Source organism: Anabrus simplex, chromosome 1 (assembly GCF_040414725.1).
Source record: "Anabrus simplex isolate iqAnaSimp1 chromosome 1, ASM4041472v1, whole genome shotgun sequence".
NCBI classification, from domain to species: Eukaryota; Metazoa; Arthropoda; class Insecta; order Orthoptera; family Tettigoniidae; genus Anabrus; species Anabrus simplex.
Genome location: NC_090265.1, coordinates 282,484,319 through 282,511,067, shown reverse-complemented (window position 1 = coordinate 282,511,067; position 26,749 = coordinate 282,484,319). Strand labels below are relative to the sequence as shown.

The following is a 26,749-nucleotide window of genomic DNA, read 5'->3' as shown; positions in this document are numbered from 1 at the left end:
TTCACTCTCTGGCTCAAGACGGAAAACAGGTATCATCCACTAGCATTTCCCTTCAGAATGTATCTTTGGAAATATATGTTAGTCTCGTGGTGTAGGTCAGTCAGTCTGCTTGTCACCCGTAGATTCCCGGTTTGATTCCTGGCACTCTGAATGATTTCAGACATGAACTGGTGGCTGTATTTTATGAGGATCATGATCATAAAGCAATATGACTTATGATGTTACGCTGACCACATGGAATTCAAGTGCCTGCAGACTATGTGGATGGTACGCCAACGCCGTGTGCCACAAGGCTTCGTTTAGGTCTACAAGTATTCATTAATTAAATACGAAGAAAACAAATTTGAACAAGTTACACCTCATCGCCCACTGTTCCCTTCAGCATCGTGGACTTCAGCATATCCCCGACGCCGAGACCTCTCTCAGACCCAGTAGTATTGGACATCAGCCAGGAAAAAACTGCTTATCGCTGTATCCGTGAAGCAGCCGAACACTGCGGGGCAACCCACTTGCGTTCTATCACTTGTATATTAATGACTGACCTCCATCGGGAGTTAGTCACATTTTAGTAGCTGAGAAGGATCCACGAGGTATGAATGATTTTCACATTATGTATTTCAACATTTATGTTTGGTATACTCGTACATGGTAATACAGTAGAGGCAGTTATGACTGTAGTCTTTCGTGTAATATTTTATGAGATGGTATTATCCAGTCATCGCCTTCTATTGTCCGGCTCCATGGCTAGATTGTTACCGTGCTGGCCTTTGGTCACAGGGGTTCCAGGTTCGATTCCCCGGCAGGGTCGGGAATTTTAACCATAATTGGTTAATTCCCCTGCCACGAGGACTGGGTGTATGTGTCGTCTTCATCATCATTTCATCCTCGTCACGACGCGCAGGTCGCCTACGGGTGTCAAATCAAAAGACCTGCACCTGGCGAGCCGAAGTCCTCGAACACATCCCGACACTAAAAGCCATACGTCATTTCATTTCATCCCCTTCTATTGACAGAAATGGTCTCTTTTCTTCTAAAGTATTTGTTACCGATTAATTAAATAAGTCTTCAATCGATGTACTGTATATGGAATTTCGAAACGCATATTGAAGAAATGAGTGATAATCGTAGTAATTATGTCGTAAGTAAGTTATTATCACTCGAAAGTTTTCTGCTAGTACGGATACAATGTAGATCCCAAGTAGTATTAAAATGTAACCGTTGAACATATTACTTATAAAATAACTTTAAAAATAACAGATTATACGGTTATTTAAATACATTTTAAATGAGATATTTCGTCAGACTTCATGCATCAAGTGACAGAGCGATAGCCTCTCACCGCTGTTTCGTGGCTCGAATCCCGGTCATTCCATGTGAGATTTATGCTGAACAAAACGGAGGCGGGGCAGGTTTCTCTCCGGGTACTTCGAGTTTTCCTGTCATTTTTCATTGCAGCAACACAATATTATTTCATTTCATCTGTCAGTCATTAATCATTGCCCCAGAGGAGTGCTACAGGCTTCAGTAGCCAGCACAGTTCCTATGGGAGCTTCATTCATTCCATTCCTGACGCGGTAGAATGGCAGGAAGCAGGTTGCGAATTGTTTCTCAGCTAAATGGTGAGCATACAGGACTTCGGTTCGAAGGTCCCCGGATTCGATTCCTGGCTGAGCCATGGATTTTAACTACGTTAATTAATCTGACTGAGGGAATGGTTGTTTGTGTTTATTCCAATACACTCCTCTTCATACATACACAACACGTCACACTACGAACGCAATAGTGAATACTTCCCTTCACTTAGAGCTGGCATCAGAAGACATCCGTAAAACTCAGCCAAATGTATATCAAATGTCGACCTCAATAAACTATGATACGGCCAGAAGGAAGAGGAAGAGGAAGAAGAATACATTCTAAATTAAATATTTCATTTTTACAGACCACCATCTCTAGAGCTCAATTTATTGAGCGGCCCTTGGCCCTGAATATTGCCTATGGTAGCGTCTTCAAGCATATCTACCGCGAAGCCGGAGTCTTGGTTATTTCGGCTTATAATAATAATAATAATAATAATAATAATAATAATAATAATAGTAATAATCAACATCATTTATGAACTCAGTTACCATGTGCAAGCATAATGTTGTTACGGAGCATTCTTGTTAATTTTGATGAACTGTTTTATTCTAACAAATTGAAAGAGAAACTGGGACAACTGTTGGATGACCTCCAGCAGAGTTCTAATTTATTTTGTCGAGCGAACACAAAATATGTAACCAGAAAGTCATGCCAAAATCTTATGATATAAGGCATTGAATGGAATTCTTCCCCCTTACATACATGGACTACGTATACCAGGTTTGAACAAGAGCCCTGCATGACCAATTATGAAGACCATCGACATCGTCCGACGACCGGTTATATAGGCGATCCACAAAATGTTTCTGTGAAGCTTTGTTGTGGCCTATATTCCAACCGAGTCTCTTTGTGCTTCGTCTTTCCGGGTAATTCCTTTGCTTACCGTAGAATCATAACTCCACCACCACCAACATCGCGGTCACACAATACGTCTTTTAGTTCATATTATGAATGAGAAAGTAATTTTCTTTTAATTATTGTACGCTATTCCTTAATTAATATAATTATTTTTGTTAACACAGTTTGAATGTAAATTTGCATCTTTTAAATAATTTAGAATAGATTACCCGGTAATATAAGAGTAACGAATTAGGAATGGAAAATTTCGACGGGTTCAATGTGTATATCGTCTCTTAAGGACCAGTGACGTAATTCCAGCTTTACACCAGGAGAAGAGAAACGCACGAAACTATAAAACTGGTCAAGAAATCTTTGAAATTTGTCCCTTATAATGAAATAGCTGAACTAAATAGTGAGAGAAAAAACATCATGTCTCTATACATTTATGTGTGTCTGTGTTAGTTACGCGATATTGAATCATTGCAATTGGTTGTATTCTGTAAGCTACACGTGTTGCTTCTTAAGTCACGGTATATTCAGCAACATGATCGGTCCGCTATGAAGTTTCTGACCGAGTACAACCGTCACATTATGTTCAATGACAACCAGTCTAAACCAGTTTACGCATGCCTCTAGTTTGAACCCACGAACTCCTTCACGGACGGAACACAAACGTTACAGTAGTTGTAGACATTTGATGACACGAGGGCCTCATCCGTGTCGATTTATTATTCTGTCCTCCATACTTAGTCATATCAATGTAACCACTGCCACTGCCCTGTAGCCTGCTCCTGAACTCTAGTACCGCTATGAGAAATGATGTGAATGCGAAGAGTTAATTATTTCCTTAGAGGATATGAAATGGGTGCACTAAGGGCTTCTTAATTGTTCTCCGGATCTTCTTGTTTTCAAAATTACATCTAACCTTGAAAGCATCGAATTAAGTAGCTTATGTTAAAGAAGGCACTTTGTTCACCATTGCTAATCTGAATCCGTATAATTTAAAGAACAAGTCTAATTTATCACGTTCAGTGCGGATATCACAGTGTTTGTACATTATCTCTGAAGTTCAATTTCGTCAGCGGCTGACTTACTTCTCCCTCGTTTGCTTTGTGAGGCCGTGAAGTATACAGACTTTGAACACGGCAGTAAGAGGTGAAAATATTAATGCGGGAAAACCACCTACTCTATTTCCATTCTAACTACTGTGGTGTAATATAAATAAAACGGAAATAATCTTGAATGAACCGTATTCGTCGCATCCCTAAACCACTCCACGTAAAGTGTACAGCACTTTCTCTCTTGTAAACTCCTCTCTGAACAAAATATAATCGGTTAGTGTGAATAAACATATTTTATCTCTACGAGCCACGAACGGTGAAAATGTTATGAAGTAATATTGAGTAAATCATTTTAACAGGTGCCACCATAATGGTTTAATTTAATTTCGTGTGGCTATTTCTAACCGAGTGCAGCCCTTGTATGGCAGACCCTCCGATGAGGGTGGGCGGCATCTGCCATGTGAGGTAACTGCGTGTAATTGTGATGGGGGATAGTGTTATGTGTTGTGTGTGAGTTGCAGGGATGTTTGGGACAGCACAAACACCCAGCCCCCGGGCCATTGGAATTAACCAATGAAGGTTAAAATCCCCGACCCGGCCGGGAATCGAACCCGGGACCCTCTGAACCGAAGGCCAGTACACTGGCCATTCAGCCAAAGAGTCGGACACAATAATGGTTTATGTCCTAGAATGCCATATACGATTTAATTATCGCTAATTTTCTTAGCATTTTCCTCTTGTTATAAGCCGACTGTGTGATGACAGTGTTACGAAAATCTAGGAGGCTAGAGTTATATTCTCTTGACTCTGTGTGAGATTTCGATGGTCAAGGAATTGAAGAAATGGACAATCATTGAAGAACTGTCGATTACGAATTTACTCAAGCAATGGTGACTACTGATTAACAACATAAGGAGGATATACTGGGCTATTTGTGGAACTTAACGAAAATATACACTTCCTTCGGTGGCTTCTCCATTAATGGAGATTGGCTACAAATCTGGTAAACTTCGATCCTCTTCTGAAAATCCACATTTCAGATGCTTCTACTCAGAACTATGCAATGCTCTTCAGTGTCCAGTTCTTGGCACCGTATACACGTACTGAGTATACATAGCACTTCAAAAATGTATATCTTGTTTCAAAGGAAAGGCTTTAATCTTAGAGTTGACTTCTCATTTTCAGGAAGCTTGATCAAGCCATTTCAGTTCTTGCTCTCATATCTAAGTCTGCATCAAGTTGATTGGCGATCCAACAGCCTAGATATCTAAACTTCCGAACTTGCTGGACATTTTTGCAATAGATATTCAGATAAATGTGAGAGTCTCCGTTTCGAGAGATTGAGCCCACTCTTCATGCTAATATTGATCCATGCTGAACTGCGATTCAAGCAAACTTCTGAACCTCCATGAGGGGTGTCTTGATTACAATCTCCCTCGACATGCTTGCGTATCGTATTGGTGTATCGGAAGACATTTTCGCAGAATTTTTGTTATTCACTTTTCAGGGCTGTTTTCCTTAGATGATGAGGAGGATGGATGTTGGAAAAAAGAGGAAACCAGTTCAGTTGTATGGATTAGATACTGTCGGATACTGCCCATTTTATAATGTGCAGCTGGACATCGACATTTCAAGTCTGTGTGTGTGTGTGTGTGTGTGTGTGTGTGTGTGTGTGTGTGTGTGTGTGTGTGTGTGTGTGTGTGTGCACTATTGAGCCATAGATGGAAAGCTACGCGATAAACTAAGGTAGACAGGTAGTTGATATTACGCATGCATTTTGCCCGAGAAGATATTGTCGTGGCCACCATTTTGTGTGTAGATATCGTAAGGTTCTGGGAAGGGTGAGTTAACTTGGCCTCAGCCAAGAGCAATTAGCTCAGCTCTCCACTCGTACTTTGTACCGCGCGGGAATGACAAGCTAGAATTGGAAGGCCCTCCCTCTGACGTCACGCTAGAAACCTCTAGGGTTTATGATCGAGATGTTCAGGATGTATCTAATTTCTGGAATAATCTTGAGTAGCTGTTCAGGCCTATATACGCTAGACTGGCGGTGAGGGATAGGGTTTTGTCGTGAAGTCGAATCTCTTGAGTGTGTCTGCAGTGAAGTAAGGCTGTGTCTCGAAAGTGCCCAGTGTCGTGTCAGCGGGAGACTCTGATGAAGACCGGCGAGTGGCATCGAACGAAGTCTATTGGAGTGTAAGACCGACGAACGAGTGCCAGTGTCTTGTTGTGTCAGACAGTGCAGGGCGTGCATAATTGAAGACCTCCCCGGAATAAGGATGTAACCAACACATTTTTGAAAAATAAAGTTTCAGAGGAAATAGGGTATATCATTACGCTTCTGTGCTGTGCTGCCATCTTATGTATTACATTAATTTAACTTCAAGCCGGTTTACAGACAGCAGGACTTTGTCCTCCGTGGTGTAAAGATGGAACATCAGTCAAGATGATGGACAGTGCTTATGTTGGTTCTTCATCAAGTGTATTATATCATTTACATAAAGGTCATAGACGAAATCACATCTATATTTTGAAATAATTTCTTGACATTATTTTTGTTATTGTTGTTATTTTTACTATTACACCACTAATAGTATTTGCTATTGTTTTGTTCCAAGTGCATGTACAGGATTTATCTTCTGTTACATATAAAACGTAGGATATTCCTACAGGTATACATTACAGTATTTTTAAAGCCTTAAGTTGTAAAAATAAAATATGTAGTGTATAGCATGAAATAAACAGCAAAATTAATTTTCCTCTATTTCCCGCTATTGCCTCGTGTAAGGTAAATAAACAGAATATAGCTATAATCCAAAATCACTTCATCTTAATTGTGTCACCCTTCCTATTTTCATTTTATTTCAACCATTGCCCCATGGTTCAACACCTGTTCTCTCTTACAATCAAAAGGAATTCAGTATATTTAACGCTTAACATCTGAGTAGCGATATTGCGCAGGTCTTTGTCTCCTGCGCTCAAAAAATTTCCTCAGTCGTTAGACATTATGAGTGTTCTTGTAGCTTCATTGTTCAACATTCGGAGCATCGACCTGACACTTCTTGAAAGAAAGCAGAGTTTCATCTACGCAGAATACATTCAATGCCCAATCAAACTGCTTTGAAGTAGTTGACGAGAACTTAACCGATGGCCTGAAAGAATCACTTGAAACCAACACCCCACCCACCAAGAAAGGGATAATTTTCCATCTGAGAAATAGGCAACCTGCTAGAACTATCCAGTTATCTTGGGAGAGATCATCCCTAGAACACTGAAAAACTCCAAATTATCTTGTAGTCACTCTGGATCGTGCTCTCCCCTGGAAGAAACACTGCTCAAATACCTCGCAGAATACGGTAGTCAAGAACTATGTTATTCGGAAACTGACAGGATCACGTGAGGAGCACTGTCGTATATAGTAAAAGCTTCCGGTTAATCTACAGGCGACTATGCATGCCCAGTCTGGAAAAAATCTGCACATGCCAAAATATTTGACACAGCGTTTAATGATCCCTGTTACTTCGCCACGGAATGTCTACGGCCACAATTCTGGAGAAACTATACTGCTATGCTGGGATTGCAACTGCAGACATAGATAGCGGTGGAAATCGAGCTGAAGCAAATGCTGACATTTAAAGCCAACCGTGCGTATGGCTACCAGCGGGCGCAATCAAGACAATTTTACTCGGGTCTACAGATGCACTAGCAGGGACACCTAGTCGAGATCAAATTGATAAGTGGCATGCAAAGTAAAATGTTAGAATGGATTGGCTGACACAAAATGATACTTTTCTTTCAGGTCATACAGATAAATTGTCACGTGTAAGTCTCTCAACAGGTTACGTTCGGATGTTATGAGGCACAAAACTCTATGAAGGAGTTCCAAAGTGTAACACATGATGCACTGAATAATGAGAACATCTGAGCAGCGACAGTTCGGATTTGGATTTTCAAGTCGTACATATTGTACATACAGTATTAATACTATCTTACTATATATAAAAATGGATGTATGAGTGTGCGTGGGTGTTTGTGTGGGTGTGTAAATGACACAGCTCCCCCTAAACCACTGGATTAATTTCAACCAAACTTGGTACACTTATGACTTAGCATCAGGAGACAAACCACGTGGGGTTCATACACCGCAGGAACCGTTAGGGGCGTGGGGGTGAGGGTCTGAGATATAAAGATCATCGAAAGTAATGTCGAATCCATAGTTTTCGGGGTCGCTGAGATGAATAATGACACTCCGAAATGTTTTGAAGTCCAAGTTCAGCCCCTTCGGGGTGGAGGTGATAGGAGAGTGATATATAAAAATAATCGAAAATTGTGTTGATCCATAGTTGTCGGGGTCACTGAGATGAGTAGTAGTCTCGGGATATTTTATATGTACAAGTTCATCTCCCTTTGGGGTGCGAGGGCGGATTGAGATATAAAAATAATCGAAAATAGTGTCGAAACCATAGTTTTCGGGATCGCTGAGATGAATAGTAATATTACAGATTTTTTTAAAGTCCAGCTTCAGCCCCCTTTGGCAATAGGGGGGTGAGAAAGGGTGAAAATATAAATTGTCCAAACTGACCAAGATAATGGGGGTGTGTATGTTCCAGTATGACTACCTGAAAAATATACTGTGGGAGTATGACGCCCCTAGAACCACTAGAGAAGCTGGTGAAATATAATCCATATTAAAAATGAAAAGTCAGTTTGGGGCGATCTATATATACTGTACTACATATATAAATTACGGTATAAAAGTTAAAACAGACGTGAATTAATGAGAAAATTCCAGGCATCTTAGAAACTTAAAACTTGGTACAATACAAGCTGATGATACCAGGATCCCTAGAAAAATCGAAAATTCTCAAAATTCTCTGAGGGAGACACGCTAGGAGTTTCAAATCTGCATAGGAATGCAGTCGGTTATACTTAACCTATATGTTTCATGGGCTTAATTAGTTTCCTGAAAGTAATAATTTTTAACCCCTCCACCATATCAAGATGGCGGCACAATCTCCCAGACGGGTCAGAAAATTGAAATTTGGCAAAATTATAGCTTTTAGCCTGTAACCGACGGGAAATTTTCGAGATGTTTAACACTTTTATTTTTACGTCAGAAAAATATCGACATGTGGAGTCAATTTTAATGACGGTTCAGACCTTCTTTTCGAGGTATTTGGTGGCTAGACGGTAAGTTGTATCACAAAACGGATGTCACAATCTCAGTTCAATTTGGAGCGATCTACAACTTTGGTCCTATGACTTTTTGTCGCATCTCTATCCCTTATACGGTAAATGTGGCTCTATTTCTGGATTTACCTAAATTTTGCACTTTTTACACGTATAATTGATGGTTTGAATCACTTATAGGAAATATAGGATCATCAAATTCTACACGAATATTGCCCCACTCAGTAGCCATATGTGAGCCAAATTCTATGTTTGAAGTTGTCACGTAAGTATCTGAAAAGTAATTCAATGTGTGAAACCTTACACAAATTTCACACTATTCAACTTTTCTAAAATAATTTTACCTTTAAATAGAAGAGATACGAGGAAATAGCATAGTACCAGCCATTTAGATCGCTAAATGAGACCAGAGGCGTCTTATCGTCCAATCCGTTTTTTGCTATGATGCACCGTTTAGCAGCAGTTATTCTGTAAATGAAGGTGAAAATGCATATACTTCTGTATGCCGATCTATATTCATTCATTGAAGTCGATTTGTAGCGATCTAGAAGGGGTGTGTCTGCCATTGTAATTAATACTTTACAAATCAGTAGTGACTGTCAGCAGGAGGGCGTCTGCTGTTGTAATCAAAACTCCCCACGCCGACTTTAACTGGCAGTAGGAATGGGGTCCTCCTCCAACGCCTGTGTACCATTGTAATGAATAATTCCCTTCTCGATTTGACAAGGGAAGTGCAAATTTTTTTTTCAAAACTCCTTTACCTGATTCTCTTCGTTATTAGGCGGTTATAAACAAATTTTCTCATCAAAATGTGACTGACGTTACGCATAGTGAATTGCAGTAGACAAACTGACCTGTCGTTATCATCACAACTCCACAACTCGCAGTTTACATTGGAAATAACGTATGCGGACCACCCTATGCTGTTTCTCGGATAACGCCAAGGGGCATGCAATTTAAAAAATCTTATTCACTTCATGTACAGTAATTTACTTCGATATCCGTATATAATGTAGAATACCGTAGCGAAGCACGGGTACATTTGCTAGTTTTAGTATATAATAGCCTGTGAGTTAGAGTAGTGTTTCTGACACGATTGTATGTACTTAATAATTTTCGTCACTCCGGGGTCTCTATAGATCTATGTCAGTTGATCGCGCGTTAAACATACAAGTTTGTTATCATTATCCTGGACCAGTTCGTTTGTGAAGTAGTTTCAATGCTATGCTATGACTTTTCGACAGGTCTCTGCAAAATACAATGCAAATTGAAGTGTTCTGTTCTCTGCAGATGACTAGCCAGCTGTTGTTATTTCCACTACTTGGTCTCCTGTGCTGCATTCTGTCTGTTCGAGCTGACTGCGGGAATGATATCTCCAAGACAGTCGGCGTGTCCATCACTAGCCGCAGGAATTTGACTGGCCACCAGCTGATTCAGGTGGGAATTATTTTCCTCCAACTCAAGCTAATCACTAAGGCCCGGATGTTTATAACATGTCATGTTTTTCTTTATATCTATTCTTTTCTTGGAAAATACAACTTAACCATGATTTTATCTACGGTGACCCAAATTATGCAATTTTCAGGGGTCATGTAAAGTCATATTTTGGCTTTATTAACGCTCTTTGTCTTTTTTCGATAATTATTCATATTATAGTCATATTTTCCCCCAGAAATGTCGTATATTTGTCGTATTTTTATATTTTTAATTCCGTTTTCATATACCTGCTTGTAGTCGTCTCAAAAACATTGTTCCTATCTCCTAATTGTCGTCTGTAATTTCTTACAATTATCTTTCTTAGAAATATATATGTATGTGAATTAGGACAATAAGCTGCATAGACAAGTAGAAAGAGACAGAAGAGTGAGCCTCACTTGAACTCTAAATGATTTGACGTATGTCAAATATGCCCCAATGACATCCTGCGATGCTGAGCGATCTTTTCCCCGTTACAAGTCAATGGTGCATGAAAACAGAAGATCGTTTCTGTTTGTAAAATTGGAAATGTATGTAATATGCTATTATAATTCTTTCCGATCGCCCATGAAAATTTGACATTTCTTTCTTCCTCTGCAGAGTCGAGAGTTACCTCTGGATTGAGTAATTAAATTAATTCAAAATATTATAATAATAATTAATATCATTAGGTATTTATTATTATTATTGAATGTGCTATATTGTATGGTATATTATCCATATAATGTTAATTTACACAGCGGAAATATTTAGAAGATGTCGAAAATGTTACCAAAACTTTTGAACTCATATTTATTGTCATATTTTGATACTTTTGAAAAAAAAAATGCTTGCATGTTTCATTTTTAGGACAGAAACGTCCAGGCCTTACATCACAAACAAATCCTTTCTTCAGCTTTTCCCAGCTACTTCTGGGTCGCTGGAGCCAGCCAGAGACAGTTAACATGAGAGCTATAAGTGCAGACGTTTCATCTGTATCATCTTAAATATTCACTGTAGTGTTAAGTAAAAATTTGTAAACACTTCAAGAACTAACAAGAAAGGACATTATTCATTAAAAGGGGAGGACAATCAAACCGTGTCCGTCGGAGAGACATGATTCGCTAGACATGATCTCTTCATGGCCAATTAGAGCCCTATTTCATGAACCTATTGTTTCCCTTTCTTGTTGCTTTTCAGAACACTACCATAAATGATCCTGATCCATAGACGGATTGTACTGTGACCAAGCCAGCACTCAGCATATCGGCATTTGATGAAATTTGTTTGTATTTACCTTTAGTGAGAAGAGCGTTGACTATTTTAGGTACAAAGTGTGGCTATGATGCATGATATTAGGCTGTTGTTAGCGTCTTCATTATTGTGTGCAGTGAAGATTCGCCATGTAGTCATCGTTAAATTGATGGCAGATGGCAGATTAGTATCTCTGGATTGTTAGATTTCTTAAATACCAATCTCCACAAGCTCAGTAGCAATGCTGGCACTTCAATTGGTTGTTTCTAGATTTCTACTCTGATTTCGTCACATCTTTCTGAATTTTCTTTTATCCCGTACCTTTGTCGCTATTGTTATTATCGGTGCCTATGAACAGTACACAATCGTCAATCAGGCGCTACCTCCTCCCCGTTGTCGATGTCAGTTTGATAGTCCTTCATCTTAGATATTATCGATTTTCCTCAAATGGAAGTGCTTCAAATGTACTGTAGACGTGTGTTAAGCATGCGGGTAACATTCGTAAAAATTGTATGTAAAAATGTATGTATATACAATCTCATTTGTATTCTCATCTTATTCATCCAATCCAGTTTTAATTGTTATTTGTAGTTCAGTATGCTGTGCTCCCTTAACTGCTCATCCCTCGCCTCATGCTCCATGTTTTGAGAAACACTGTCTAAATACAGTATTTCAAGAAAGTCTCTACTTCCTCTAGCTGGAGGTGCTTCGCAGTTCTGGTGCTGATAACACAAAATGGAATGTGCCATGGAAAATGGATATTGAACAAGGAGAGAAGAAGTGCTCTGGACAGGCTACGAAATATTTATCGATCTCTATAGCAGGTAAGAATGAATTATTATAACCACTATTATTATCTAACTTTAAATAACACCACCAATATTTTAGTTACTTACCCAACATAATAATTATACATTAAAACTTCACAAATATCAAACCTTGGTCTTGGGTAGCACCACATTAACTGCACAGGACTGATTCGAAGTGAACACCATCTACATTTTATTAACTAAATTAATATTGTCGAAGTATTGATTAAGATACCATCCCATCTTCCACCCACCAGTTTGTGCTTTTAAGATCAAGGAAATAGAGTCATTGTTATCAAATGCTACGACATGTTCCCAGAAACAGTCGCCTAGAGATTATTGAGAAGTTGTTTCCTAATATCTTCAGATGACATCTGAAAGAAAGAAGGAAAGAAATGAAAGATGGTAATGCTTATTGGCACAGAAAAGACAAAAATGATGGTTATAAACAGAAAGAGATGTGAAGAATGAAATTGATTGTAAGAATTGAAACAAGTATAGATATTCAAGTCTTTGGAAGGCTCTCCCTCAGAAGGTGAAAATACACATTTCGAATTCAACAGCCACATCTCAGCAGCAAGTTACCTCTATTAGTCACTGCGCAGCAGTTTTGTTGAATATTTCACTGTAGTTCAATTGAAATAATAATCACCTCCGTCAACACCACCACCGCCACTGCCAACACAACTGTATGTGGGCCAATATACAGTTGCTACAGGCTGTAAACCTTCATTCGGTGTAATATAACAAGGTAAATTTTACTTGTCTAACCTATTCTCTTGAACTAATCTTCAGGACTCTTCCCTGTTTCTTTCATTAAGATTGAGTTTGTGCACATACGTCAAGGTTATTAAGGAATAGTTCAACTGAAGATGTGTGCCAGCCACTGCTTTTTTTCCGGAAGGAACTTTATTTAATCACTTTGATGGAATATTTTTCCATTTTCTGTTATCATATGCTTACACTGCATATTATAAATAATAGCATCACGGACGACATTAATCTATCGTCTGCTATAGAAAGCCTTTTCCTACAAATGTGGTCTTCAATACTTTTTTCTGCCTTAAGTGTTTTGTTACGTGTTATAATAGCCTCTCCCTTGTCATAACAATGTTAGGCAGTCATGTGTTCTCCCTTTGATATTAAAATATCCCTCTTGTTCCCATACTTTTTAAATATTTCATTTCAAATTCCTTGAGTTCAAATCAAAGTTTGAAAATTTTTTTATTAGTTGTTTTACGTCGCACCGACACAGATAGGTCTTATGGCGACGATGGGTCAGGAAAGGGCTAGGAGTGGGAAGGAAGCGTCCGTGGCTTTAATTAAGGTACAGCCCCAGCATTTCCTGGTGTGAAAATGGGAAACCACGGAAAACCATCTTCAGGACTGCCGACAGTGGGGTTCGAACCCACTATCTCCCGAATAGTGGATACCGACCGCCCTTAAGCGACTGCAACAATCGAGCTCGGTGATCAACTCTTAATTTGTATTCAAATCCCTTAGACATTTAATATAATGATTTAGTTCTGTATCGTAATCCTGCGCAAATTCCATGAAACTATGAAAACTTAAAATTAATTCGCTACCATCGTAATTAAAATTTATATCTTCAGGACGGTTTTTATGCTTCTGAAGTCTAATTTTGATGCTGTGCTTTACCTGAAACTCATCTTAAAATACGAAAACCTGGATAAAATAAGCTAGTTTCATAACATATTTCGACAGTCATTTGAAAACCAAGCACCTGCTGGATGAGCACTCCAGTGACATATACAGTATGTCTCCGCCACACCTGCAAGGTAACTGTGGGACGAGGTGAAGTAAGTCTGTGCACAAGAAGTCTCTGGGTCTACTGGAACTGTTGTCGAAGTGTGGCCTCAACGTAATCGTACGACGTCGATGGTTGATATTGGAGGGCATATTTCAACCCTTTTAATGTGTGAAAATCAAACGTGTTTACGCCAGGACTACAGGGGGATGCGTGAGCAGTTGCAACCTAAACTGATGCAGTGTTGATGGCTGCGTTGGCAGTATGTGGTGGGGCACATTCATGGTGCAAATGTCATCATCGAAGAAGAGGCCGGGGCCCTTGTTGATCGGAAAGCAATATTTCGTTACCTTATCGCGGCGTTAAGTACGGCTTTGGACTTATTTGGCCCCACATATATTCTCTGACGTGGTTCTGTTTGTTTGTTTGTTTGTTTGTTTGTTTGTTTGTTTGTTTGTTTGTTTGTTTGTTTGTTTGTTTGTTTGTTTGTTTGTTTGTTTGTTTGTTTGTTTGTTTGTTTGTTTGTTTGTTTCGGGCTTATGATGACATCACCACTTCCCAACTCTCGTCTCAGTCCCTGAGAAAAACAGGTCGTCCTGTGGAAGGTGCTGTAGTGTGATGGTCATGCATTTGCTGTTTTGGTCGACATTAAAGTTACGGGGACCATCCGATGCTGCATCCTGCTGATGATGGATAAGTCCTAATTAATAGGATATTATTCTCCTCCAATCACGGAAGACCATCAACTATAAATAGAGAATTCGGTAATTGTAATAATTACAAATACATACATTCAGTTTATAATACAGAAGACATTCCAGTTGACATATTTTTTCCAAAATAATTAAAATATAATATACTTCTAATGCCTATGTACAAAAATGAAATGATGTCTGGCTATCTGCATTCCAAAACGACACAACAACTAAATCGTTGGGAAGAATTTAATTAAAGTTTGTGAAAAATTCTGAAAACGAATCGTAACATGACTACATGTTTCATTCGAAAACACAGTAAAAATATATTATTAGCGAAATTATTTGCAAACGAATGATATACTGTCTGATTCTTTCTCGCTCAATCACTCCTAAACTACATGATCAATTGAGGTAAAATTTGGTATGGTCATATCCTAGATATTCAGTTCAAATACAGGCCCATTCTTATCTTTTAACAGTTAATCCATATAAATGTTTGTCCATTAATATTTCGAAATTTACTGGTTCTGTTTGTTTGTTTCTAGTTTACTGAAAACCAAGGTCCCTTCAAAAAATCTAAGTCCTATATGTTTATTTTAAATTCAGTTTTCTGTAAAAATTCCATATATATTTCCTTTGTAACCCTAATGGTCCTCGATTAAATTACGCTTTTACACGTTAAAACACACTTTTCAGAGCCTTAACTAATCAACAATTACATTTCAAGCACTCATCGTTGTTATAGCCTGTCTCTACTACTAACACACACCTGACACTCATATCTGCAGTAGGTTTACTGTTGTAAATGTTCCAAACCAAACCGTCAACAATTTGTGCAGCAACTAGTATCCTATAAGTACTTCTGGGACGCATCTTTAATACATATGCACACTTAAACTTTTGATATCGTTGTTGGAATTTAACTATGTTGTGGTGTCTAACCACTAGCTACATGCATCTTCTCTGTTTTTACACTACTTACATACAGTGGATTCTCGCACTTTCAATTTAATTGGAGTGATGAATCTCAATTTATTTGAATCTCACGGGAAAACGTATGTGAAAAGGCCTAAAAATGCCGAATGCGATCCCAAGTATACAAAGAATACAGTTAAATTTGGATGAGGAAACATCATTGTTTGGGGATGCATTTCCTATAATGGTGCATGTCCCATATTTTGGATTCAGAGCCAGATGGTAAAAGGGATTTACGGAGAAATTCTGGATGATACCATGTTACCCCTTGTAAGAGCCAATTGGGTTTTTCAGCAGAATAAGGATTCGAAGTATTCCTCTAAACTGGTAAAGAAATGGTAAGATAACGTGCTGACTGTTATGCCTTGGTCGGAATATTCACCTACCCATTGAAAATCTATGGGGGTAAGTGAGAAAAGCTAAACCGATGGAAAATGTTACCAATAAAAATCAGTTGTGTCAAGCAGTCCAGAAAGTTTGGAACAATATTTCAAATGTAATAAGCGAGCGTTTGGTGAACTCCGTGGTTCGAAGGTGCAAGGAAGTGCTACGAAAACAAGTGAAATGCTACCAAAATTTGACTTGAAGCAAAAGAAACAATTGCAGTCAACGTTTAAAAAAAATAATTTTGTGACAGTGTTGTTACTTTTTCTGCCAGACACTTTTTATAAAAGCCCATGATTTTGTAGTTCTGAAATATGAAGAACAACGTAGATTTATTTTCAATAAATCATAATAAATCATAATGGTCGATGTAACCAACATACAAGTTGAAATGTTGACACATTTTCCTGTAACGTTTGAATAACCAACTTCACATCGTCGTTCTTATTACTTCTATTACCTCTGTATATTTTCTCACATTCCTCTGATTATATTACATAGTTTTACTGTTTCTCCTGTTTTCTTATATTCTCTCTTCATTAACTTAAAATGATTGTAAAGTTCTATCTAACTTTCCCAGATATTTTGTTTTCACTGATTTCAGTTTCTTCATTCATTCATTCATTCATTCATTCATTCATTCATTCATTCATTTATAGATAAGACCGGTGCATATTCACCAGCCTACGAGGTCATCCTTACTGTAATCTCAAACAAAAATGTCCACCCCTTCCTGTGGTTTTCTAACGGGTCGTTGTCACTATCGGAAGTTCATCCATCTAGGAAAGTGTGCACCTCATGTACTCTTCGTAGGACTCTTGCATTAATTAAGATCCTCGTATGAGTTTTTCTGCGTCTAAAACTTCACTTTGTAAAGATTCAGACAAGAGCCCGTTGATTTCCTTGGCCGCTTGGATTTTCACGACTGGACGGCGATTACCCAATGGTGTTCGGCTCATGCGCAGTACGTCGCGCGATGAGTGACACCCTTGTGGTAGTTGGCTTTATTTCCCTTCCAACGAAACTGACTAATCATGTGTTTCTTTATATGTTGTTATAATGTTGTACCTTCAACGCTATTACAATTCCAGGAAGGTAAAATTACATAATTCAAAATATAATCACTTCGACAAATCAAAATACATTGACTGACAGAGCAAATGCAACACCAAGAAGGAGTGGTCAGAACTTTATGCCAATTGCAGGGTAGACTGACGTCACTGAGGTATGCTCATGATGTGAAATGCGCCGCTGTGCTGCGCACGTAGCGAACGATAAATGGGACACTGCGTTGGCGAATGGCCCACTTCGTACCGTGATTTCTCAGCCGACAGTCATTGAGGAACGTGTTGTCGTGTGCCACAGGACACGTGTATAGCTAAGAATGCCAGGCCGCCGTCAACGGAGGCATTTCCAGCAGACAGACGACTTTACGAGGGGTATAGTGATCGGGCTGAGAAGGGCAGGTTGGTCGCTTCGTCAAATCGCAGCCGATGCCCATAGGGATGTGTCCACGGTGCAGCGCCTGTGGCGAAGATGGTTGGCGCAGGGACATGTGGCACGTGCGAGGGGTCCAGGCGCAGCCCGAGTGACGTCAGCACGCGAGGATCGGCGCATCCGCCGCCAAGCGGTGGCAGCCCCGCACGCCACGTCAACCGCCATTCTTCAGCATGTGCAAGACACCCTGGCTGTTCCAATATCGACCAGAACAATTTCCCGTCGATTGGTTGAAGGAGGCCTGCACTCCCGGCGTCCGCTCAGAAGACTACCATTGACTCCACAGCATAGACGTGCACGCCTGGCATGGTGCCGGGCTAGAGCGACTTGGATGAGGGAATGGCGGAACGTCGTGTTTTCCGATGAGTCACGCTTCTGTTCTGTCAGTGATAGTCATAGCAGACGAGTGTGGCGTCGGCGTGGAGAAAGGTCAAATCCGGCAGTAACTGTGGAGCGCCCTACCGCTAGACAGCGCGGCATCATGGTTTGGGGCGCTATTGCGTATGATTCCACGTCACCTCTAGTGCGTATTCAAGGCACGTTAAATGCCCACCGCTACGTGCAGCATGTGCTGCGGCCGGTGGCACTCCCGTACCTTCAGGGGATGCCCAATGCTCTGTTTCAGCAGGATAATGCCCGCCCACATACTGCTCGCATCTCCCAACAGGCTCTACGAGGTGTACAGATGCTTCCGTGGCCAGCGTACTCTCCGGATCTCTCACCAATCGAACACGTGTGGGATCTCATTGGACGCCATTTGCAAACTCTGCCCCAGCCTCGTACGGACGACCAACTGTGGCAAATGGTTGACAGAGAATGGAGAACCATCCCTCAGGACACCATCCGCACTCTTATTGACTCTGTACCTCGACGTGTTTCTGCGTGCATCGCCGCTCGCGGTGGTCCTACATCCTACTGAGTCGATGCCGTGCGCATTGTGTAACCTGCATATCGGTTTGAAATAAACATCAATTATTCTTCCGTGCCGACTCTGTTTTTTCCCCAACTTTTATCCCTTTCGAACCACTCCTCCTTGGTGTTGCAGTTGCTCTGTCAGTCAGTGTATTTCTCTAGGCCTATCATGCATGATACAACTTTCTTCCTTTTCTTCGTTTTCTAGCACACCTCTAATCTTTTCAGAGATAGCGTCAGGTATTTATACTTTATGTATGGCCATAAAAGACGTTGAACTAGAATTTTTGAAGCACAGCTCTTTTAATTTAGACTGTCCGATACATTGCCGATGGTGATCACAATAGAATAATATATACACAGGTAATTTGATACACATCTATCAATGATAATTTCAGGCAAAAATATAAGTCATCTCTGTAATATAACATTTCTTCATGGAATTTTTTTAACAGTACATCTGAATCATTCCAGTGTCTTTTCTTTGAGATTAATTTCACAAACTTTTCCGTACAGCTCAGGCGCAACTTGGCGACGACTACGAATTTCATCCCCTGGTGGGCCGCTACAAGCTACACACCACTGAGAAGTCCTGGACAGAAGCCTTCAACATTTGTCAGCAAGAGGGAGCACACCTTGTCGTCATTAATTCGGATACTGAGGCTGATGTGTTGAAAGATATCCTCACCAGAAATGAAAAGGCTGTAGCTTTCGTGGGTGTCAACGACATCGTCACTGAGGGAAAATTCGTCACAATATTTGGTAAGAATGTTTAAATTGACCTGGAAAATGCACAAGGAACTTTGGAATGAAAATTCTCGTCCATGTTGTTCGGATTTCACGTAAAACTGTGGAGAGTTTTCTTGGCTATAATCACGATATCAGTAGTCACAGAAAACTACTAGCGATCTTCTTCCTTGTTTACACTGGCTTTAGTAAGGTTGGAAATAGGTCAGTTTGATGTTGATTGAACCTATGCCATCCATAACATATAACAACAGTGTTATTAGTTTTATGTCCCGCGGGAGACACCAAGGTGCCATAATTTAGTCTAGCTGGAGATATTTTACATGCATGAAAATCTACCGGCACCAGGGTGACGTATTTCGTCACTGGAATGTGCTTCTCATTGTGAGCACTAAATCGAGTTTGGGTACAGGAGCTACGGAGGTGGACCTTCCCAAGGATGTAGGACTGTGGAGGAATCTACCTGTACAGATTCATAGCACTGACAGGGCATTGACATGGGGAGTCCCCAGTCCGATTCTCTTCAAAGTTTATATGCCAGTAGCTGTATGTATGTATGTATGTATGTATGTATGTATGTATGTATGTATGTATGTATGTATGTATGTATGTATGTATGTATGTATGTATGTATGTATGTATGTATGTTGGGTATTCAGGCCGAAGGCTGGTTGGATCCTCAACAGGTTCACCTTTAGCTGTCATAGATGGCCTAGGTGTCGCTGAAGGGGTGTACTAGGGAAATGAGGAGTGAGGTAGTTTCCCGTTGCTTCCCTCATTGAGCCAGAAGTTGCTATTGCTCATCAGTCTGCCAAGCCCACTGAAATGCCTGCATCATCCTTCCCTATGAGCGACATTTTCACGCCATTTATAGCATGGACAGGCTGGATAAGGAATGGCATTACTAGTGTCACTCATACCTCAGTCACTTTCATATTGTCAAAGCCAAGGATGAGACTGAGACAGGTCAATGAAAGTAACAATTTCATTCAAGCCCATACCATAAGACATAATGCACTGTAAACACTACATCTTGGCAGCAAAGGCCTCCAGCAGCTGAAGTAATCTATATGCTGTAGTAATATCCGTACATATATAGATTAGCATTTAATGCTTTTTATGGGCCGATGATCTTAGATGTTAGGCCCCTTGAAACAACAAGCATCATCACCATCAATGCTTTTTATTTAACGCTGAAATGTGAGAAAATGCGTGCGTAGATTCGCCGCGTCGTAGCGAGTGACCAAGGAAAGGTTGACAGGGATTAGTCACACTTGTACAGTAGAAATCTTGGCCGGGTTCGATCGGAAGAAGAACATTCGGCAATTTCAACGTTTTACTTCATAATGCGTGGACGAGACTAAACGAAAAGTCATTATTGGAGCATACACGCCAGAAAAAGAACATTTTTGTAGAAACTGTTACAAAGGGTACCACGGGTATGAACCAACACTTTGATATATTAGGTGTTCTCATTCCGAAAAAATGCATGTGAACATTTAACAACTGGGTCTTGTTAAGTTATCAATGCACACAGACGCTATCAGTTGGCGAAGTTAAGTAGGATATGACGCAGATTGACATATTTGAGCATCTTCAAGTACCACCGGACTGAGCCAGGAACGAACGTGCCAAGTTGGGCTCAAAAGGCCAGTACTTTACCGTCTGTGCTACTCATCGTGGCCTGGAATACATGACACTGTTATGGCCATTGAAATGGCATTACTATTATTATTATTATTATTATTATTATTATTATTATTATTATTATTATTATTATTATTATTATTATTATTATTATTATTATTATTATTATTATTATTATTATTATTATTATTATTATTATTATTATTATTATTACACTGACTGACAGAGCAAATGCAACACCAAGAAGGAGTGGTTCGAAAGGGATAAAAGTTGGGGAAAAAACAGAGGGCACGGACGAATAATTGATGTTTATTTTAAACCGATATGCAGGTTACACAATGTGCACGGCATCGACTCAGTAGGATGTAGGACCACCGCGAGCGGCGATGCACGCAGAAACACGTCGAGGTACAGAGTCAATAAGAGTGCGGATGGTGTCCTGAGGGATGGTTCTCCATTCTCTGTCAACCATTTGCCACAGTTGGTCGTCCGTACGAGGCTGGGGCAGAGTTTGCAAACGGCGTCCAATGAGATCCCACACGTGTTCGATTGGTGAGAGATCCGGAGAGTACGCTGGCCACGGAAGCATCTGTACACCTCGTAGAGCCTGTTGGGAGATGCGAGCAGTATGTGGGCGGGCATTATCCTGCTGAAACAGAGCATTGGGCATCCCCTGAAGGTACGGGAGTGCCACCGGCCGCAGCACATGCTGCACGTAGCGGTGGGCATTTAACGTGCCTTGAATACGCACTAGAGGTGACGTGGAATCATACGCAATAGCGCCCCAAATCATGATGCCGCGTTGTCTAGCGGTAGGGCGCTCCACAGTTACTGCCGGATTTGACCTTTCTCCACGCCGACGCCACACTCGTCTGCGGTGACTATCACTGACAGAACAGAAGCGTGACTCATCGGAGAACACGACGTTCCACCATTCCCTCATCCAAGTCGCTCTAGCCCGGCACCATGCCAGGCGTGCACGTCTATGCTGTGGAGTCAATGGTAGTCTTCTGAGCGGACGCCGGGAGTGCAGGCCTCCTTCAACCAATCGACGGGAAATTGTTCTGGTCGATATTGGAACAGCCAGGGTGTCTTGCACATGCTGAAGAATGGCGGTTGACGTGGCGTGCGGGGCTGCCACCGCTTGGCGGCGGATGCGCCGATCCTCGCGTGCTGACGTCACTCGGGCTGCGCCTGGACCCCTCGCACGTGCCACATGTCCCTGCGCCAACCATCTTCACCACAGGCGCTGCACCGTGGACACATCCCTATGGGTATCGGCTGCGATTTGACGAAGCGACCAACCTGCCCTTCTCAGCCCGATCACCATACCCCTCGTAAAGTCGTCTGTCTGCTGGAAATGCCTCCGTTGACGGCGGCCTAGCATTCTTAGCTATACACGTGTCCTGTGGCACACGACAACACGTTCTACAATGACTGTCGGCTGAGAAATCACGGTACGAAGTGGGCCATTCGCCAACGCAGTGTCCCATTTATCGTTCGCTACGTGCGCAGCACAGCGGCGCATTTCACATCATGAGCATACCTCAGTGACGTCAGTCTACCCTGCAATTGGCATAAAGTTCTGACCACTCCTTCTTGGTGTTGCATTTGCTCTGTCAGTCAGTGTATTATTATTATTATTATTATTATTATTATTATTATTATTATTATTATTATAACTGAAACTCGTCAAGACATGACGGTCAATGGAGTAAATATTCATTGAAGTATTTCCTTATATACGACATTCCTTGTACTTTCTTTTCTGACAATTTTCGTTACGTCACACGGACACATACAGTATACGTCTTACGGCGACGATGGGACAGGAAATGCCTAAAAGTGGAAAGGAAGTGACCGTGGCCTTATTAAGCTACAGCCCAGCATTTGCCTGGTATGAAAATGAGGATCCACGGAAAACCATCTTCCGAGCTGACCCTACTGGGCCTGCAAGCGGATAGCTACGTGGTACAGGCCCTTGCTCTGCACATTTCGGCACTATTTCAACTTTAAAATGTCGCTCTCTTGACATTGCAACATTTAAGTGGCCATGGCTGAGGTAAACAAACACCTTCACGTACCTTGAGGGTTATTGATCGGGATACAAATTACCAAGCGATTTGGAAATTGATGCCTCTTGAAAGAAAATGAAAGTGTTTTATCGGATAAGTTATTGTTAAGTCAATTCGAGGGATTAGAGCTCTCTGTCCAGCTTTATCTTCACTGATTTTTTCCAAATCTAAACAATTTTCGTATATGCTTCTAACAATTAGGCACTAGTTTTGGAGCCGTTGAGAAACGTTCAGATTTCTAAGGAAGATAACTATGGCTCCAAGTCTTAGAATAAGAATATGTGGAGGCAAACCATTAATTCCAAGGAATTCAAGAATTATGTAGGAAATTGAAGTGGCTAGCTTCTAACTTCAGTATTAATCTTTTGACGCTGCTGTATGGTTTTGAATTATCGGTAAAAGCCCAATGACTTTCAAATTAATTAAGAATGGCAACTTTCGAGAAAATGGTGTCTTTCGCAGAAGTAAACGTTCTTCTATAGATTTCAATTACGATATCGTCATGTGATAAAATTCTTTATGATCCGTCACCATCTTCAGAGGGACAGTCACCATTACCGATTTCTTGCATAACACACAAGCGAATTCCATTTCATTTGTCGTTTTGCCTGCATATTTATTTATTTATTTATTTATTTATTTATTTATTTATTTATTTATTTATTTATTTATTTATAGGTTCAAAGAGGAGATTATTTAATACAATTATAAATAAATACGTTCTAGGAAACCAAGAATAACGGCCGAGAGGATTCGTCGTGCTGAACACACGACGCCTCGTGATATGCAGGCCTTCGGTTTGAGCAGCGGTCGCTTGGTAGGCCATGACCCTTCTGGACTGTTACACCACGGGATATGGCATGTGGCAAAACAGACAAAACCTTTATGAAATCTCTCCAAGAACAATAATAGTCCCATCAGGAGGAATGAAATGTCGTAACCTATGATATATTTTAGAAGACGTTTTCACTCGCATTGATCAATGTCTATTTACCATTGCGACTTTATCCCATACTGAGCCGTGCTAATCGTAAATCCCCAGCTGCTTTGGAATGTAATTTTAAACTAAACACCGAATTCTCATTTAAATTTAGAGGAATCACGAAAGTAGTATGTACTGTTCAACGGCTGGGCAACGAAACAGCGGTATTTCCTGCCTAGGAAGTACCAGCTGACCAGTAAGACACTGGCTGCACATGCGTGTCTACTCCCCTTCTATTTCACCTATCGTGCCTGCTGTTCAGCGCTCTCTCGGTTCAAGCGGGCTTCGGCTCGCCAGAAAGCGAGCGCATTAGCCAATCAGAATGCTATATTTTCCTTTAATAATTTAAAAATATACGGCAAGAAATATGTATACTTTTAAACACGCCCTGAAAATATACAGGCCAAGAGCTTTCGTGAGAATGCTTTACGACGTCAATCCGTTCAGCCGTTCTCTCAAAATCGATGTAACAAATTCAGCCTAGTGTTAAAAATATATAGATGACTATTATTATTATTATGATTATTATTATTACCACTATAAACAAATTACCTGCTATTCCTTTCTGTTTCCAGGTGAGGAACTATCGAAGATGGATTACACCAAATGGGCTCCTAACGAGCCGAACAACAACGGGGGCAGTGCCACAGCACCTGGAGAAGACTGTGTTTATTTCATTAGAGACACAGCATTTTTCAACGATGCCTCATGTACGAGTAAACATCCCTTCATCTGTGAGCAGGAGCTGTACTAATTTAAGAAGCTTGGAAGATTTCGAACTGCAACTGATCTAAAATGTGTTTCCTGATGTCGTGGGCGGGAAATTCAAAACCATTTTACTGACAATAATTTGTGAGAAAAAAATGTTTCTTTCTACAAACAAATATATTACTATAAATGTATACTAGAACAGTGTTATTCAAACTTTTTGGTTGGTAGCCCATACCCCCAAAATCCCATTGTTTTACCTTCGAACCTCCCGAAGTACAAGTACATTGGGATTATACCACAAATAATAAATTATTGTTGCTGGTTGTCAAATAATATTAACTATAATTATCATCGTCATCATCTTTCGCAGCTTAGGGTGCGTCCAGACAGGATCCGTTCCGCTGCGTGCAGCACGTCATGATGCGTTTTATACGGCATGGCCACACAGGATCAGTCATCCGTTTTGTCAGTCTTCACCATACCACTGGGAAGGATAGGACGGAGATTATTGCTCTCTGAAAATGTTGCACTGAAATAAAGTTTGTGTGAAGAGAGAAGTTGGTGTCATGAAATAAATAAAGATAGACGAAGTTATGGCAAATACCATGCATTATTTCCGAAACTTTTGAAGCACGATGAAAAATTTGCTGAGTACTTCAGGATGTCGAAATACTGCTTTCACATTATTCATGAGAGTACTCGAGACACTGTCAAAAATGAAATTAAATTACCGTGATCCAATTTCTACGGAGGAAAGGCTAGTAGTTAAATTAAGGTAAGACTTTTCTTTAGAGTTTCACTAACATTGACATTTTATTTTAAAAAATTAGGTACAGATAGATACAAAATAATGGCAATTCACTGTGAGTTATTCATTATTAATAAAAGGGAACTGTGCCTGGTAGTCACCCATACTAGTGTCAGTCTGTTCACTCCATGTTGATAATGTTGTACTTGGCGACGTGGAGTTTTGTTGTTGATTTAATCCGTCAGCTACTGAACCACCGGTAATTTCCTTGTACAGCATCTCTTGAAATTTAAGCTTTAGTAACATTCATCTCTCTCTCGGAAGTGATTTGAAATCTTTTAACATGCTTTTAAAGAATAATAAATCTTCATCTTCATCCTCAGTTAAGTCCCTCTCAAGAAGCTTAACTGTTTTAGCCTCAAACTCCAACATGGACTGCCAGTACAGATCGGTCCTTCTTTTCTTTAGGTCTTGCCTTTGAGTGTTTTTTTTTTCGATAGATAATGACTTAGGGTTTTGTGTGATGTTTTAACTGGGTCCTGCTATTTGACTGATTTCCATAACGGAGTCGTTACTAGCATTTTCAATAGTTTCTTGCGCTGGCTCCAGTGCATCTTCACTCCTTGTTGACTCAAGATTTGTTGTCCTGGACCGAGTAGATATTGAATCATTCAAAAATGATACCAGAGGTAAAAGAGGCCAGTTGGAGGTTGAATGACTATCAGCTCCGTCACCCGATCGGGGTTTCTCCAGTTTCTTCAGTTCCTTTCTGTAATATTCCCGTATTCCACGCCATTTCATCTTGAGGTTCTCTGAAAAAAATGTTTCAGGTATCTGGCTACAGGCAGTTCGTTTCGGGCACTGGCATTCTCATTTCGCATGGGGAAAAGTACTGTCGCAGAAATAGTAAAGGAAACGTGTGATGTACTATGGGACCTGTGAAGTAGTATGTATATTGCAACAGCGAGAGCTGATACGTGGCTTGCCATAGCAAAACAATATTGGGAAAAGTGGAATTTTCCCAATTGCCTAGGCAGCCTGGATGGCAAACACGTAGCTATCAAGTGCCCCCCTTCCCGATCTGGATCGAAATATTATAACTACAAGCAGTTCTATTCCATCAACATATTAGCCGTCAGTGATGCGGACTATAAATTTACTGTGTTGGATATTGGTGCCTACGGTAGTGAAAGTGACGGTGGAGTGTTCAGAAGATCTGTTTTGTACGATCAGCTACAAAGTAATTGCCTGAATATTCCTGAAGATGAGTGTTTACCGGGAACAACATGTAAAACACCGTACATTTTTGTAGCCGACGAAGTTTATCCATTGATAGAACAGGTCATGAGGCCATATCC

At 40.4% G+C, this 26,749-nt stretch overlaps 1 protein-coding gene across 1 annotated transcript; it reads left to right on the top strand.

Annotated features, from left to right (window-relative positions):
* Positions 1 to 482: 482 nt before the first annotated feature.
* LOC136865047 (hemolymph lipopolysaccharide-binding protein-like) lies at positions 483 to 24,834 on the top strand. Its single transcript, XM_067142382.2, has 5 exons — positions 483 to 590; positions 10,020 to 10,166; positions 12,136 to 12,262; positions 18,998 to 19,243; positions 24,508 to 24,834. Exons 2-5 carry the CDS (start codon positions 10,020 to 10,022, stop codon positions 24,684 to 24,686), a joined length of 699 nt encoding a protein of 232 aa, XP_066998483.2. The 5' UTR covers positions 483 to 590; the 3' UTR covers positions 24,687 to 24,834.
* The last annotated feature ends 1,915 nt before the right edge of the window (positions 24,835 to 26,749 follow it).

Coding starts and splice junctions, on each gene's coding strand:
- LOC136865047 (XM_067142382.2), top strand. CDS start 10,020: ATGACTAGCCAGCTGTTGTTATTTCCACTACTTGGTCTCCTGTGCTGC. Junction 12,263..18,997: donor TTTATCGATCTCTATAGCAG/GTAAGAATGAAT, acceptor TTTTCCGTACAG/CTCAGGCGCAACTTGGCGAC. Junction 19,244..24,507: donor AAAATTCGTCACAATATTTG/GTAAGAATGTTT, acceptor TTCTGTTTCCAG/GTGAGGAACTATCGAAGATG.